This window comes from Branchiostoma floridae, chromosome 4 (assembly GCF_000003815.2).
Source record: "Branchiostoma floridae strain S238N-H82 chromosome 4, Bfl_VNyyK, whole genome shotgun sequence".
Lineage (NCBI taxonomy): Eukaryota > Metazoa > Chordata > Leptocardii > Amphioxiformes > Branchiostomatidae > Branchiostoma > Branchiostoma floridae.
In genome coordinates, this window is record NC_049982.1 from 3761835 (window position 1) to 3773615 (window position 11781).

Below are 11781 nucleotides of genomic sequence, written 5' to 3' on the forward strand. Positions count from 1 at the left end.
TCGGTATGAATAAAACAATGGTTGTGTAAAAAGAGTCTCTTAATTTAGAACTATGGGGTTATTTTTGGCCACTACAATTCAACTAGTTTTATCTCAGCACCAAGTGCTGAAATACATGTAGAAACTAAAAAGTTTTTCTTCAGAGAGATTCTTTAAGAAAGATAGCCTAGCCTTTGTTCCATCCGATTCCTACTCTGGCTCCTTTCTCACTTTCCTGATTTTTCCAGGAAAGCGAGATTTTTCCAGGAAGTGATAAGGAAGTGAAAAAGTCACAAGATGGCATCAAGGCTAAAAAATTAGCCAACATTCGTCAGCAAAACCTTTTGATGCCTTCTAAGTTTACTATAGACTGTACTTTGTGGTTCAAAGCCAAATAAGAGGGGGAAAAATCTACTTCAACTGATACATCATCACTTTTTTCCTGTGCTTATTTAGATTTTTCAACAGTCTTATAAACAACTAGTTGACTTTGAGTGGCCTTTTGTAGGGTATGAATTTTAATTAAGAAAAGGGCCTTGTTAATATGGTAGGAATGCTTACATAATCTGGGCCCCATGACCGCTCCTACCGCTGTGAGGGAGACAAGATACAAGTCGGGTTATCAACATGGACATGGTTATCAACACACTGGGTGCATGTGCACCTTGGTGCACCCAAAACTGGAGCTACATGCACCCAATTTTTTGGAAGGTGCCCCCAAATATTTTCAAAGGTTTACGTATGTAAAGATGTTACATTTAATTTAATTTCATTATACATTTCTCAGTTGCCATTATGTTACGTATGTACAATTTTGCCATATGATTTTACACATTGTAATAATCATGTTTTGTTACCCCTCGGAAATCAGCAAAAAGTACTGAAGGGGCTACCCAGGATGAAATAAATAAAATAAATAACTGTCATGCCTGTAGTCTGCCACTATACTTACACATCTGAGGTCTGGTGTTATGTGCAAAGCGTAGGCAGGCAGCTTTGGATGAACGTAAAACTGAATTGATCAGACTATAATAAAACAACTAACCAACATTTGAAACTTACCCAAATTATGCATCCTCCTATGCAGGGACATCCAACAGCTAAACTGCCTGTCTGGATGTACCCTGCTTTCTCAACCGTCACCCTTAGTTCCTGACCGCCCTGCTTATAAACATCAATGAAGTTACCCTTATACATGCGAGACAGCTTTCAAAAACGGAAAGCCTATTCTCTGATTGACTGACAGCTGGTTTGGGGGGACGTCCACAGGAACTAAGAGTGACGGTTAAAAGAGCAGGGCACATCCAGACAGCCAGTTTGGCTGTTGGATGTCCCTGCGTAGGAGGATGAAATTATGAATCAGACTAATAAATGGATGTAAGCTATTACAAGTCTTGTTACTACAGTTGTGGCCTGTTGCATACCACTATTATACTTACACATCTGAGGTCTGACGGCTCCGGCTGGCACCACTGTATGGACAGACAAGGTGAACACGTTACACACCACGAGACAAGGGAGAACAACATGCTCAAGTCTTCAGTAGGGGGCCGGGTCTCCCTGCTCTGCTCCAAAGGGAGGCCCTCTCACAAGAGCAGGAACTAAACACGCTGTGGCCGTGTCATGTACTTACCTGTATTGTGGAACGTCAAAACCCTGAAAAGCCGTTCTAATGGTATTTTTTGTTGTTGCAAAAACAGACAATTCAATAGGATTTTGCTATTTTGAGTGCATGATTTTCACAACTTGGATAAAGTCAAGAAACTGTTTGATAGTAAAATTTTTTCCATCTTTTGACTAGTTTTGTTTCAGCCATGCCAATGCAAGGCTAAAATAGAGCTCTGTGAAAGGAGGTTGTTTCTTTTTCAAAGTCCTGAAATTACCAATACCATTACCAATACCAATACAATGAAAACTGACTTCCAAGAAAGCTTTGCAGGGTTTTGCAAGTTCAGAGCACACTACCTGGGAAACATTGGTGTGAGACCCCAAAAGCCCCCAATTTGCAACCACAGATTCAGGCTTCCCCGATGAGGGTGATTAGAGAGATTACTGGGCGGTGTGAGCAGTTGCACAGATGAGGGGGAAAACTTACCTTGGATAAGATACTTACCCCTTAACATACCTACCAGTACCATGTACATCCGTCCTCTTTACACACTGGAAAATGTCTATTGTTTGTTAATACTTACCCGTACCACGATTTTTGGGGATATTAGTTGTAAAAACTTGTCTGCAACTTCTGTGCTTGATGTACCACGTAAAAATGGTAATGTTTCAATTTTGCAAACACATTCAAGTTCCTGGTTCCATTTTGAATAAAATGTTTTGTGCAGAATGTTGGAGTAAGCCAGAGCTTTCACCTCAGAGTTTTTTTTATGCACAAAGTTATGTCTTATAAATTTTATTATGACCTTGTAATTTGAAAAAAATTGTCCATCAGAAAGAAGTAACCTCACAGAACGGCAGACAGTTTGGGACCAAAGCATTTCTACCATCATTTTCTTTTTTTCTTCAACAGTACTTACATAAAATGGGTCCTCTGGCAGGCTGAGGCAAGGCTGTAGTGGGAACAAGGGTGACAATCAATAGAAAAACAGAGAAGGTTTACGCTAAGGCGGCGTCCATCGCTGTTCCAGTCCTGCGCCCCTCCCGTGGCGTTGGCGACGTGGTGGTGACTTTGGTGCAATTAAGCGAGAGTTAGTGTGCATGCTGGGTAACCTTACCTTATATGGGCATCCCTGACTCACTCAAAACGAGGGTTAACGTTTCAGACAAGAAATTTGTTAGGATTTCACCAGTCTTGCAATTGCTCTGCAGCCCAAACCAAAAGTTTTTTTCTCTTTTGCCACACCAGAAGCTTTTCAGACCTTTTTTTCTTTGCCTTTTCTGCCTCATAATCATATGTTTCAACTCAGTTCGAGAAAGTTTTGCTCATTTAAATTGATTTAAATTAAAAAGAATCAGTTCCAACTTTTGATAAAGAAAAACTCTTTCAGCACGTTTAAAATAATCCAAAATGATTCAAAGCAAACTTCTCTTTTAGATTGAATGACTGTATGGCTTTTTATCCAGTGATACCCAAATCATATTTTTCAACTGGATATATTAGCAGCAGCTTTCGATTTCCAATGAGATACAGAGGCACCAGGTATAAATGCATCTTCTTCTACAGCAGCCAAAAACCTCTCATTTTCTATTGCCCCAGTGACAAATAGTTCATAAGGCCATTGAACTGAGGTAGACTTTCATGCTCAAGTATGTTAGACATTACAACAAGAGTTAAGACAGCAAAGTAACACAGTTTCCCATAGCTACAAATAAGGAGACAGCCAAATGGAAAAGTCTAAATTCACCTTAGCACACAAATGTAAGTTCACATTAAAACCATTATAATATGATCTTTGTCAAAACACAACCAGCAAATCATTGCAAAGCAGGGTTCTCACCAGTGTAGTTGAGTGTAAGGGAACATTACACTGTGATTTGTATCCCAGAATACACTGTATTTGGGCCACCTACACTGTGTTTCAACCAGGATAGTGGACTTTTCTGTTGTTTTGAAACAAAGGTTAAAAAAAAGTTTACTTTATTTGATAAAATTAAGGTTATTTGATAAAATTTGGCTCTCAATATGTAGGAAATAGTGTTTCTGAGTTGAGAATGACCCCTGAAATGTGCTTGCCACGTGGCTTTGCAATGCTAAGATGCCCCCTACACTTTAAAAAATCGTAGTGAGAACCCAGCAAAGGATCAAAAAGCATAGTTAAACCCAGTACAGAACAAAATACCTACCTTCCAACCTTACCATATACATAAACTTGCTTGATTGAATTCTTTCTGTCCATTATTTTGTCAAGTGTGCTTTTCATTAAGAAGATTTTTTCTTTAAGATTTTCACAGTGTGATGTTAGGAAACATGCATGGAGGGTGATCAAATATCTAAGGATTTAGCACTACACTGTGTAGAAGTTGGATAAGACACTTTGGGGGGATTTTTCCCTCTTTGTACCATCTATTGAATTTTGATAAGGAACTGGGAAGTCGCTGTTTTTCTACCCTTCTTGTTTGTCAGTTTCTTTGACAAGAGGTTTGGGGTCGAGTTGAAATTATCTACATGTCCTTAAGATGTGCTCGAGATACCACCTGGCCATTTGCACCTGTGCAGGTAAAGTCTTAAACCTTGCAGGTAATTTTCCACGGCACATGCACTTTTGCAACTTAACACAAACTTTTTGGTCCATCTCTGAACATAAGATTTTTTTTACAGGTGAGTAGGCATGATTCACATACAAGGTGGTACCTCGAGACCCGTTGTTTCTACGTTAGTTCTCACCTTCGGGTTTTGCAATCATTCCAGTCTTGTGACGCACAAGCCAAACTTGGGAGTCAAAACATCAAAAGATTACAAGCTTTTCAAATCAAACACCAGTGTCTTTTCCAACATTTGCTACGAGAACAGATAATCAACGATAGTAGCAATAATAATAATAATATCAAAGTGTTCAATACCATCGTCTGGGCTGCAAAGGGAACACACGTCTCTCAAAACAATGGTTAAAATTAATCGGGAGGGAACTCAGAAAACAAGACAAATCTCGCTGGTGTCCTATTTGTTGTTGTCCGTGGTGGAAGCATGCATGATGAGGGGGGTTGATCTTGCGAAGGAGGAGGAAGTGATTGCATGGCATGCTGTTAATCACACAGGTGCAAACCATCAAACAAACCCTGGATCATCAAGTGGCTAATCTTCAGGCAGATTTACCAGTGGCATAAGATTGTATCAAAGCTGACTAAGGAGTACAGCTGGCCAAAGGGAGTCATCAGCCACTGGGAATCTGCTCTCAGTGCGCTGAACAAAGGCTTTTAACATCCTAGACACAGTTTTCCCGACATCTGCGAGCCAACAGCTTTTTTTCAGCATCTAGATGCAATTGCAATATTGCCATTAAGATATCGGCAAAATTTCTCCCGAACGGTCTGGAGTATTCGCCAAATAGCTTAGCAGGGGTCCCTGATAGCTTAGCAGGGGTCCCCGACAACATCCGCACGCGTGTAGATGTGTACCGACTTCGGGAGGGCTCATTAGCATATAACGCGGGCTCATTAGTCAATACAGCTGTTTATAACGGCAAGCGCCATGGGTGTCCCGCCCCCAACGTTCCAGATCCCTCCCGACATCTCCACAGATATCGGTAAAAACTGTGTCTAGATTGGGCCTTAGTAATTGCCCTCTTTTCTGTTTGGTGCGAATCTCCTACAGGGATGTGCGCGGGTCACTGAACTTGTCCCAATAAAGATATAAATTCCTCCTAAAATCAATAACACCGCGGATATTCATGTAGGTGTTAATACAGCCAAGGGGAGGGGCAGCAACACCATTGTTGAATAGAAATGTTCCTCCTTGTTTTAGTGACGGCAGATTTCGGTAGCCAAACACACTCCTAGGCCAGCTTCACTCCTCTGTCAGCTTTTGACACTATCTTATGCTACCGTAGGATCTGCTTGGAGATTACAAGTGGTAGCAAAACCGGATTAGACACACCATCCAAAAAACACAAATCACAACACCAGATTAAAGCTGCAGTACACAAAACAGCTGCAAGGCGGAGCTGGTTACCAACCTGTCATGGCTTGGGAGGGACTTCAAAGTTTCTCTAAATGACAATTATGAGACTTCAACATTCTAGAAGAAAGCATAACTTTTTCTTTTGGCTCTGAGACTTGTTTTGCTAACAGAAAATACTGCTTTTAAGTTAGTAGTCAAGCAAGAGATGTAAGAAAGTCTTTCAAATATTCCTAATAGAAAATAATTTTCAGCATTCCTTTCCAGAAAATAAAAGAAAACACTTTTATGCTGTCTTCCAAAATGTTCAAGTCACCATTGTTTGAACACCACAGAAACAAACTACACATGCTAAACCATGAACCCACAACTGAACAATACAGTACCTTGGGTGACTTGTGTGTGCGTATGTGCATGTACGGTGTGTTTTCTAGCAAATGCACACGACACGACAACCAGCGATGTGTTTTTCAGCAAACGCACACCACACAACAACCAGCTACGCATTCATAAGGACAAACAATTGTGCTTCCGTTACTACCTATGCAATAATACATGCAGACGAATACTAAAATCGGGTTTTGGTGCAACTGAATCATCTCCCACCTTTAGAGTGTTACTAGTATTCTACCCTGCACAACACCACTCACCAAACGTATGCTGGAAAGAGCAGCTCCCTTTCTAAATGCTACAGAACTTGCAAAATCAATCCTAATATTTTCTTCAAGAACTAACAAGAACTCACTTTAGCAGTCAACATGCCCACTCTCAAGTGCCCAGCTTAATATGTGTTCATTAAAATGTCTTGTATATGTACATGATATCATTGTGGTCATGATATCAGCCTGATGCCTAGTGTCCACAACAAATACCGTTTAATACATACATGTAACTAACAACCTGAATAAGGTTGTTCAGTTATGTTTGAACCTTTCCCCCAATGTGTGTATCTAAACTTGCAACTAATCTACATGTTGCAAAAGTTCGGTGAATTCCTGTAAGTAATTATAACATTGCAGAAGATGAAGTGAAGAAAACTCCACCCCTCAACAAGTTGATACAAATAACAGCACTCATTATGCTGGCAACTTTATCAAAGACAGGAGCGAAACCAACTACCACTATGAGTCTACTCTGTACTACAAGGCAAGCCATGCACACAAAACTGTGAGACTGTGACATTGCCTCTAGTCTGGAAGGTGAAAATAAAAAAAACACCAAGATGTAAGCATGTGTTATCATGGTTAACGCTTGCGTGTTTGTTTTTCAACAGTTGGCATGTAAAAAGTACAACACATTATACACGCAGTGAATGTCATGTCAAACACACAGCACAGAAGACATGTGATTGGTTGTAAGGAGAGAGAAAGAGAGAGTCCTGTGTGACTGCAGTACGTACTTGGAGCGCCAGGTGGCGCCATTCCCGGTGCGGCAGCTCCCGGCGGTGGCGTCATGAGTAGCGGCCCGGGCATGCGGGGCGGGGCAGGCGCGCTACCCGGGCCCCCAGGGCCCTGAAGGCTGGGGGGTGGGGGGATCATGGTGCCCCCTCCCTGGGGCCCTGGTCCGGCCTGGCTGGTGGGGAAGGGGTTGCTGGCGATCTTGCCCGCCTGGAATGCAGCGGCTGCGAAAACATCACAATCACAGCGTTAAAGACTTTCTTTGAATCGTCTCCTTTCACACCGTAACTACGCAAGGCAGTAAACTGTGATACCTGTTCAACCTTCCAGTTTGCTTCTGGTAAAGCTTCCTGTCTTGGTGCTGTCTGAAAAATAAACAGGTACGTCTGGATGGACTGTGTTACTGTTAGGAGGGACACCAAGGTGTGCGGTCTAACTGGGGTGAACCGGCTGGACAGAGCTGCATGGAAGCGTGGTGTGAAGACTATTCAACTGCTGCCTACCCGTATCAGGGATCCCAGCAGCAGTATAATCAAACACTGGATACAACTACTCTGCACAAGAGGAGCTGTGACATGAAAGCTGCAATCTCAAAGACTTAGGAATTGAAGGTGCAAGATGTTACTAACACTGTTGTAAAGGACTGCTACACACTGTATGTCCAAACATCTTTGATACATATTGCAGGTCCTGAAAAAAAATAGAAAATATAAGCACAATTATTTTTTAGGATACATGCACCTAGGTTAGAAAGGGTCTGCTGCATGGGGATGCCAGCTACAAAATGTAGCAATTCTGGTGATGTCAGCTACCATTCTAGTGATGTCAGCTACAATTCTGGTGATGTCAGCTACAATTCTGGTGATGTCAGCTACCATTCTGGTGATGTCAGCTACGATTCTGGTGATGTCAGCTACCATTCTGGTGATATCAGCTATGATTCTGGTGATGTCAGCAACAATTCTGGTGACATCAGCAACAATGATGTCGGTAACAATCTGATGATGGACTTGTCCTTGCAAAATTCCAACTGACTTGTTTTCAGACATTTAAACAAACTTTTGACAAAGCTAAAATCAGGAACTAATATTAGTAGTTAGAGTGACTGTAAATTTGTATACAATTTTTATCTAAACATCAAACTAAGTTGAGAAGGCGAAAAAGAATTTTTGTATTCCAAAGATGCAGCCTTCTTTCATATGATGCCTGTAGAAGAAAAAAAAGTTGTTGACAGGTTAGTCAAACAAGTGGAAATCTTGCTTATCTAAAGTAAAATAGTAAAGAGGACTCTACAGCAAAACTTCTTCTCTTCAGCCCTGGACAGCATACATGTAGCAAGAGTAAATGTAGAAAGAAGAAATGACTCCTAAAAGGAAAATGTAGAAAAACCTTACCTGTTTTGAAAATCTGGGGGAAAGAACGAGTTAGTAAGTAGAAACAGTTGCCTTACCTGCCTTGAATACAGCAGCTTGGAAAAGGCAAATGACAAGTTAGTATATAGGATTGTCATTGAACGGAAGTGCTTCAGAGCACAGTAACATACAAGTGTCAGGAGAGGAAGACAATGTAGTTAGAGACTATGTGTTATATAAAAGGTGTAAGGTTTTTACTATGTTGATAGTTGCTGGAGAAAAGTAATTGAATATGATATGATTGTTTCGGTCAAATTTGAATACACTCCTTTTAAGTTTTGGGTTGCTAATCTAATTTTGCAAATGTAGAATCTGACTGATGAGTGGAAAGCAATAAAATTTTTGCTGTAAATCGTGTAATATTATGTGTGTCTCTTGCAGAAAGAATGTGACTTATTAGTAGAGTGTATCATATCTGACTATAAAGTACTTCAAGGCTTCCTTTACTGTTCATATTTTAGCTTTAATGCTGAATTATCTCCTTTGTATAGAGTTTGTTCAAGAAGAAAGAAATGTAGAAAAGGCATGAATATCTGTACTATTCCCCTAGCAGCTCCTTTGCAAACTTTAACTTTTATACTACTGACTATACTATAAGCTATGGCCTGGTAGAAGCTCACTCTTTCTGAGTGATATACATGATGTATGTCTACTTCTGTGCTACCCCAGAGGGGCGCGTGTGTGGCTCAACGGTTTCCCATAGCGTTTATTCAAGATAAATCTAACCTTGCAGAATAGCCGGGGGCAGAACCTTAGCCCCTGGTTCGTTGCCCACCTGCCCGGCGGCGTTAGGGAAAGGGTTGTTTGGGATTTTCCCCGCCTGGAAGGCAGCCGCTATGCAGTAGGAGGAAAGATCAGAGATGAACCTAACAGACATGATAGTGTGGCTAGGACAGGGGAGTCGGACAGAATGGACAGGCACAACAGTGGAGGACAGATTGATCGAATGGACAGCAATGAAGTTCAGCAGAAGCCCCAGTGCCAAACCACTCTCTGAAACTTCTGTTGTATAACCCTTGTAATGTGGCAGACAATCAGTTTTAACACATTTTTTTGGCTTTCGATGTACAAATTGACCTGCAACTTTGAGACAAGGATTTGCATAATTCAACAATTGCACTATCAACCAATGCATAATTTATGAACTATAGTGCTTTGTTTGCAACTATTTTTGATGCAAACAAAACACTATTCATTGTTCCTCTGTATCCCTAATTTTGCATGACTCTCTGGCCTTGTTGGTTCTGACTAGAAAAAAATTTCAACCAAATTGTGCTGAACTTGACTGCTGTTTCAGAGGAAACTTTGGCACTGCACCCTTCTACAGCTGTTCCTGAGGTGTTGTGTGGTCAGATACTTACTTGTCTGGTCGATGAGCTGCTGTGCCTGTTCCTCCATCCATTTCTGGTAGTACACTCTCACATTCTCCTTGTGCTTTCTGCCATTGCAGTGGGTTTTTCTCACCGACGGCTGTGGAGACATAAACAATGCTTGGAATGTACAAAACTGATCAGTGTGTTCATGCTACTACGTATTTGGCATACAATAAGCAATAGTTATGATATTCTATTATACAAGCACCTTTAAAAGACACTGAAACAACAACCTGAAACATGATCATGGGTGCTAGCAGTGTTCTTGTCAGTTTAGTTGAGCATACACGTGGGGGGCCCTATACTTCGATTTGTATAAATTGTATCCCCTAGAACCCTACACTGTGAATTGAAGTGGAAACACAGTGTAGGGGGCTTCTTCTCCGTTCTTTTGTAGGGAAGGTAAAAAAGATGTCATATGAATTTGTTGAGATGGTCGCTGGAGTCTGGTATCCAGGCTAACCATGACTAGGTTCTCCTGAAGCTAACATTTTGCTAAACCATTTTATAACAAAGTCAGTAGTGCTACTAGTGGTTATTATGGTTGTACAATAATTACGAAAGAAAAGGATGGTTATACTTACTGAGTCGTGTGTGAGGTATGTGTCACAGTAGTCACAGAAGTACCTGGATTTGCAAGAACATGGAAGGTAGCATCAACATACTGGTATCGTATTCGTAGATATGTCAACATCAAGACAAGGTTAGCACTTAGCAGTTTTATAATATCTGGGGCTGCCTAAAGATTTTTCACTTGGATTCCAGACACAAAAATCATTGTGTAACCCAATCAATAGAATTTCATAGACTAGGACACTAAAACATTTTGGGAGGACTACAGACTGGGACATTCTATTAAATATTCCATAATGCGTGGAATAAAATTTATGCTTGACTCAAAAATATTTGTGGTTAGACAATTTTCAAGTAAGCCCTTCAAAAAATGAAAAGGCGAAAGGCCCGAAAGGCACAAATAAAAATTGTCATATTGTTGTGATAATGAAAAGCATTTCAAATCCATTAACTTGCATTTTGTTCCGTGAAGGAATATTCTCGAAGACAAATCAGCCAAGCCCCCCTCCCCAACCCAAAAATCACAACAAAAATTCTCGGACCAAAGCTAATGTGATTTTCGCTTACAATTCAACATTTCTAAACAACGAGACCTCCATCGTTTACGTAGAAGAGAGATTGAGTTCTTATAATGAGGAAAATGTATGATGAAATGGCGTATTTTCTGGAAATAATGCAAAATTTGGGGCAGAAAACGACAAAAGATGCGACACTTACTTCGGCATGGCGGCGTTTATCTGACGCAGGGTTCCTACAATGCATGCTGGGAAACAGAACGCCACCTACGGCGGTGACTGGTACTGCACGTTGGTAAATGAGGATTTGAGGCTTTTATATCAAGGAGGTTTTTTTAAACAGCAGGTATGAACTTGCAAATAAAATTTCTTTATTTATATCGAAAGAAAAGGGGGAAAGACGAAATCAAGATCGGGAAATTTGAGACTCAACAAGCCTGATATTATGCAAAAAAAGAATTAGTTTCATTTGAGATTATGTATATGCTCTCAGTCAGAGATGGCTAATGGGCCTTGAAACAAGATATGATAATCTAAGACATTTGTAATAGGGACGATATTTTTTCAAACAGAATAAGCCTCCGAAACCGCCTCACCAGGCTTGTCAGCGGCTAAAGAAAACGATCAGATCCTGGCAATCTAAGTCTGCAGGCGTTTTAGAGTGGCGGCGTGGCCTCTATTTAACGTCCTATCCGAGGCACGTCCCTTATAAAACTAGGAAGTCTTTTCTAGGGACACAACTTCTGAGCATATCGGGGGACTAGAACCGAGCACCTCTCGGTATTTTAAGCAAATTCCCACCGTTATGCTTCGCGACGCCACATTTTGTCATTATAAAGTCATATGTCCCCCAAAATCTACCATTATCCATCTTTTTGCACCGAAGTCGTTCCTTTCTCACTACGGCAAACCAAATAAGACGTCGGCTTGACTTTTTCTGCCTCGCAGTCGACAGCACTTGGACTA

The 11781-nt window shown here is 40.9% G+C and overlaps 1 protein-coding gene across 7 annotated transcripts; it reads right to left on the reverse strand.

Moving 5' to 3' along the window:
* Positions 1–412: 412 nt before the first annotated feature.
* LOC118413219 (U1 small nuclear ribonucleoprotein C) lies at positions 413–11134 on the reverse strand. 7 transcript variants are annotated; one of them, XM_035816444.1, is made up of 9 exons: positions 11018–11134; positions 10312–10354; positions 9716–9824; positions 9081–9188; positions 6945–7166; positions 4316–4360; positions 2508–2540; positions 1419–1451; positions 413–570 (listed from the first exon to the last, which is right to left on the reverse strand). In XM_035816444.1, the coding sequence occupies exons 1-9, from the start codon at positions 11023–11025 to the stop codon at positions 428–430; spliced, it is 744 nt and encodes a 247-aa protein (XP_035672337.1). In that variant the 5' UTR covers positions 11026–11134; the 3' UTR covers positions 413–427. The 7 variants fall into 7 exon arrangements, with proteins under 7 accessions (XP_035672337.1, XP_035672341.1, XP_035672338.1 ...); XM_035816446.1 differs by lacking the exon at positions 413–570 and adding an exon at positions 888–973; XM_035816448.1 differs by lacking the exon at positions 9081–9188.
* Positions 11135–11781: the final 647 nt, after the last annotated feature.

What these genes read in the sequence shown, in the direction of transcription:
- LOC118413219 (XM_035816444.1), bottom strand. An exon ending in CATACCTCACACACGACTCA is followed by an intron (nt 9,825 to 10,311) that starts GTAAGTATAACC and finishes ATGTCTCCACAG; the next exon opens with CCGTCGGTGAGAAAAACCCA. An exon ending in TGCCAGAGGACCCATTTTAT is followed by an intron (nt 1,452 to 2,507) that starts GTAAGTACTGTT and finishes CTGTCCATACAG; the next exon opens with TGGTGCCAGCCGGAGCCGTC.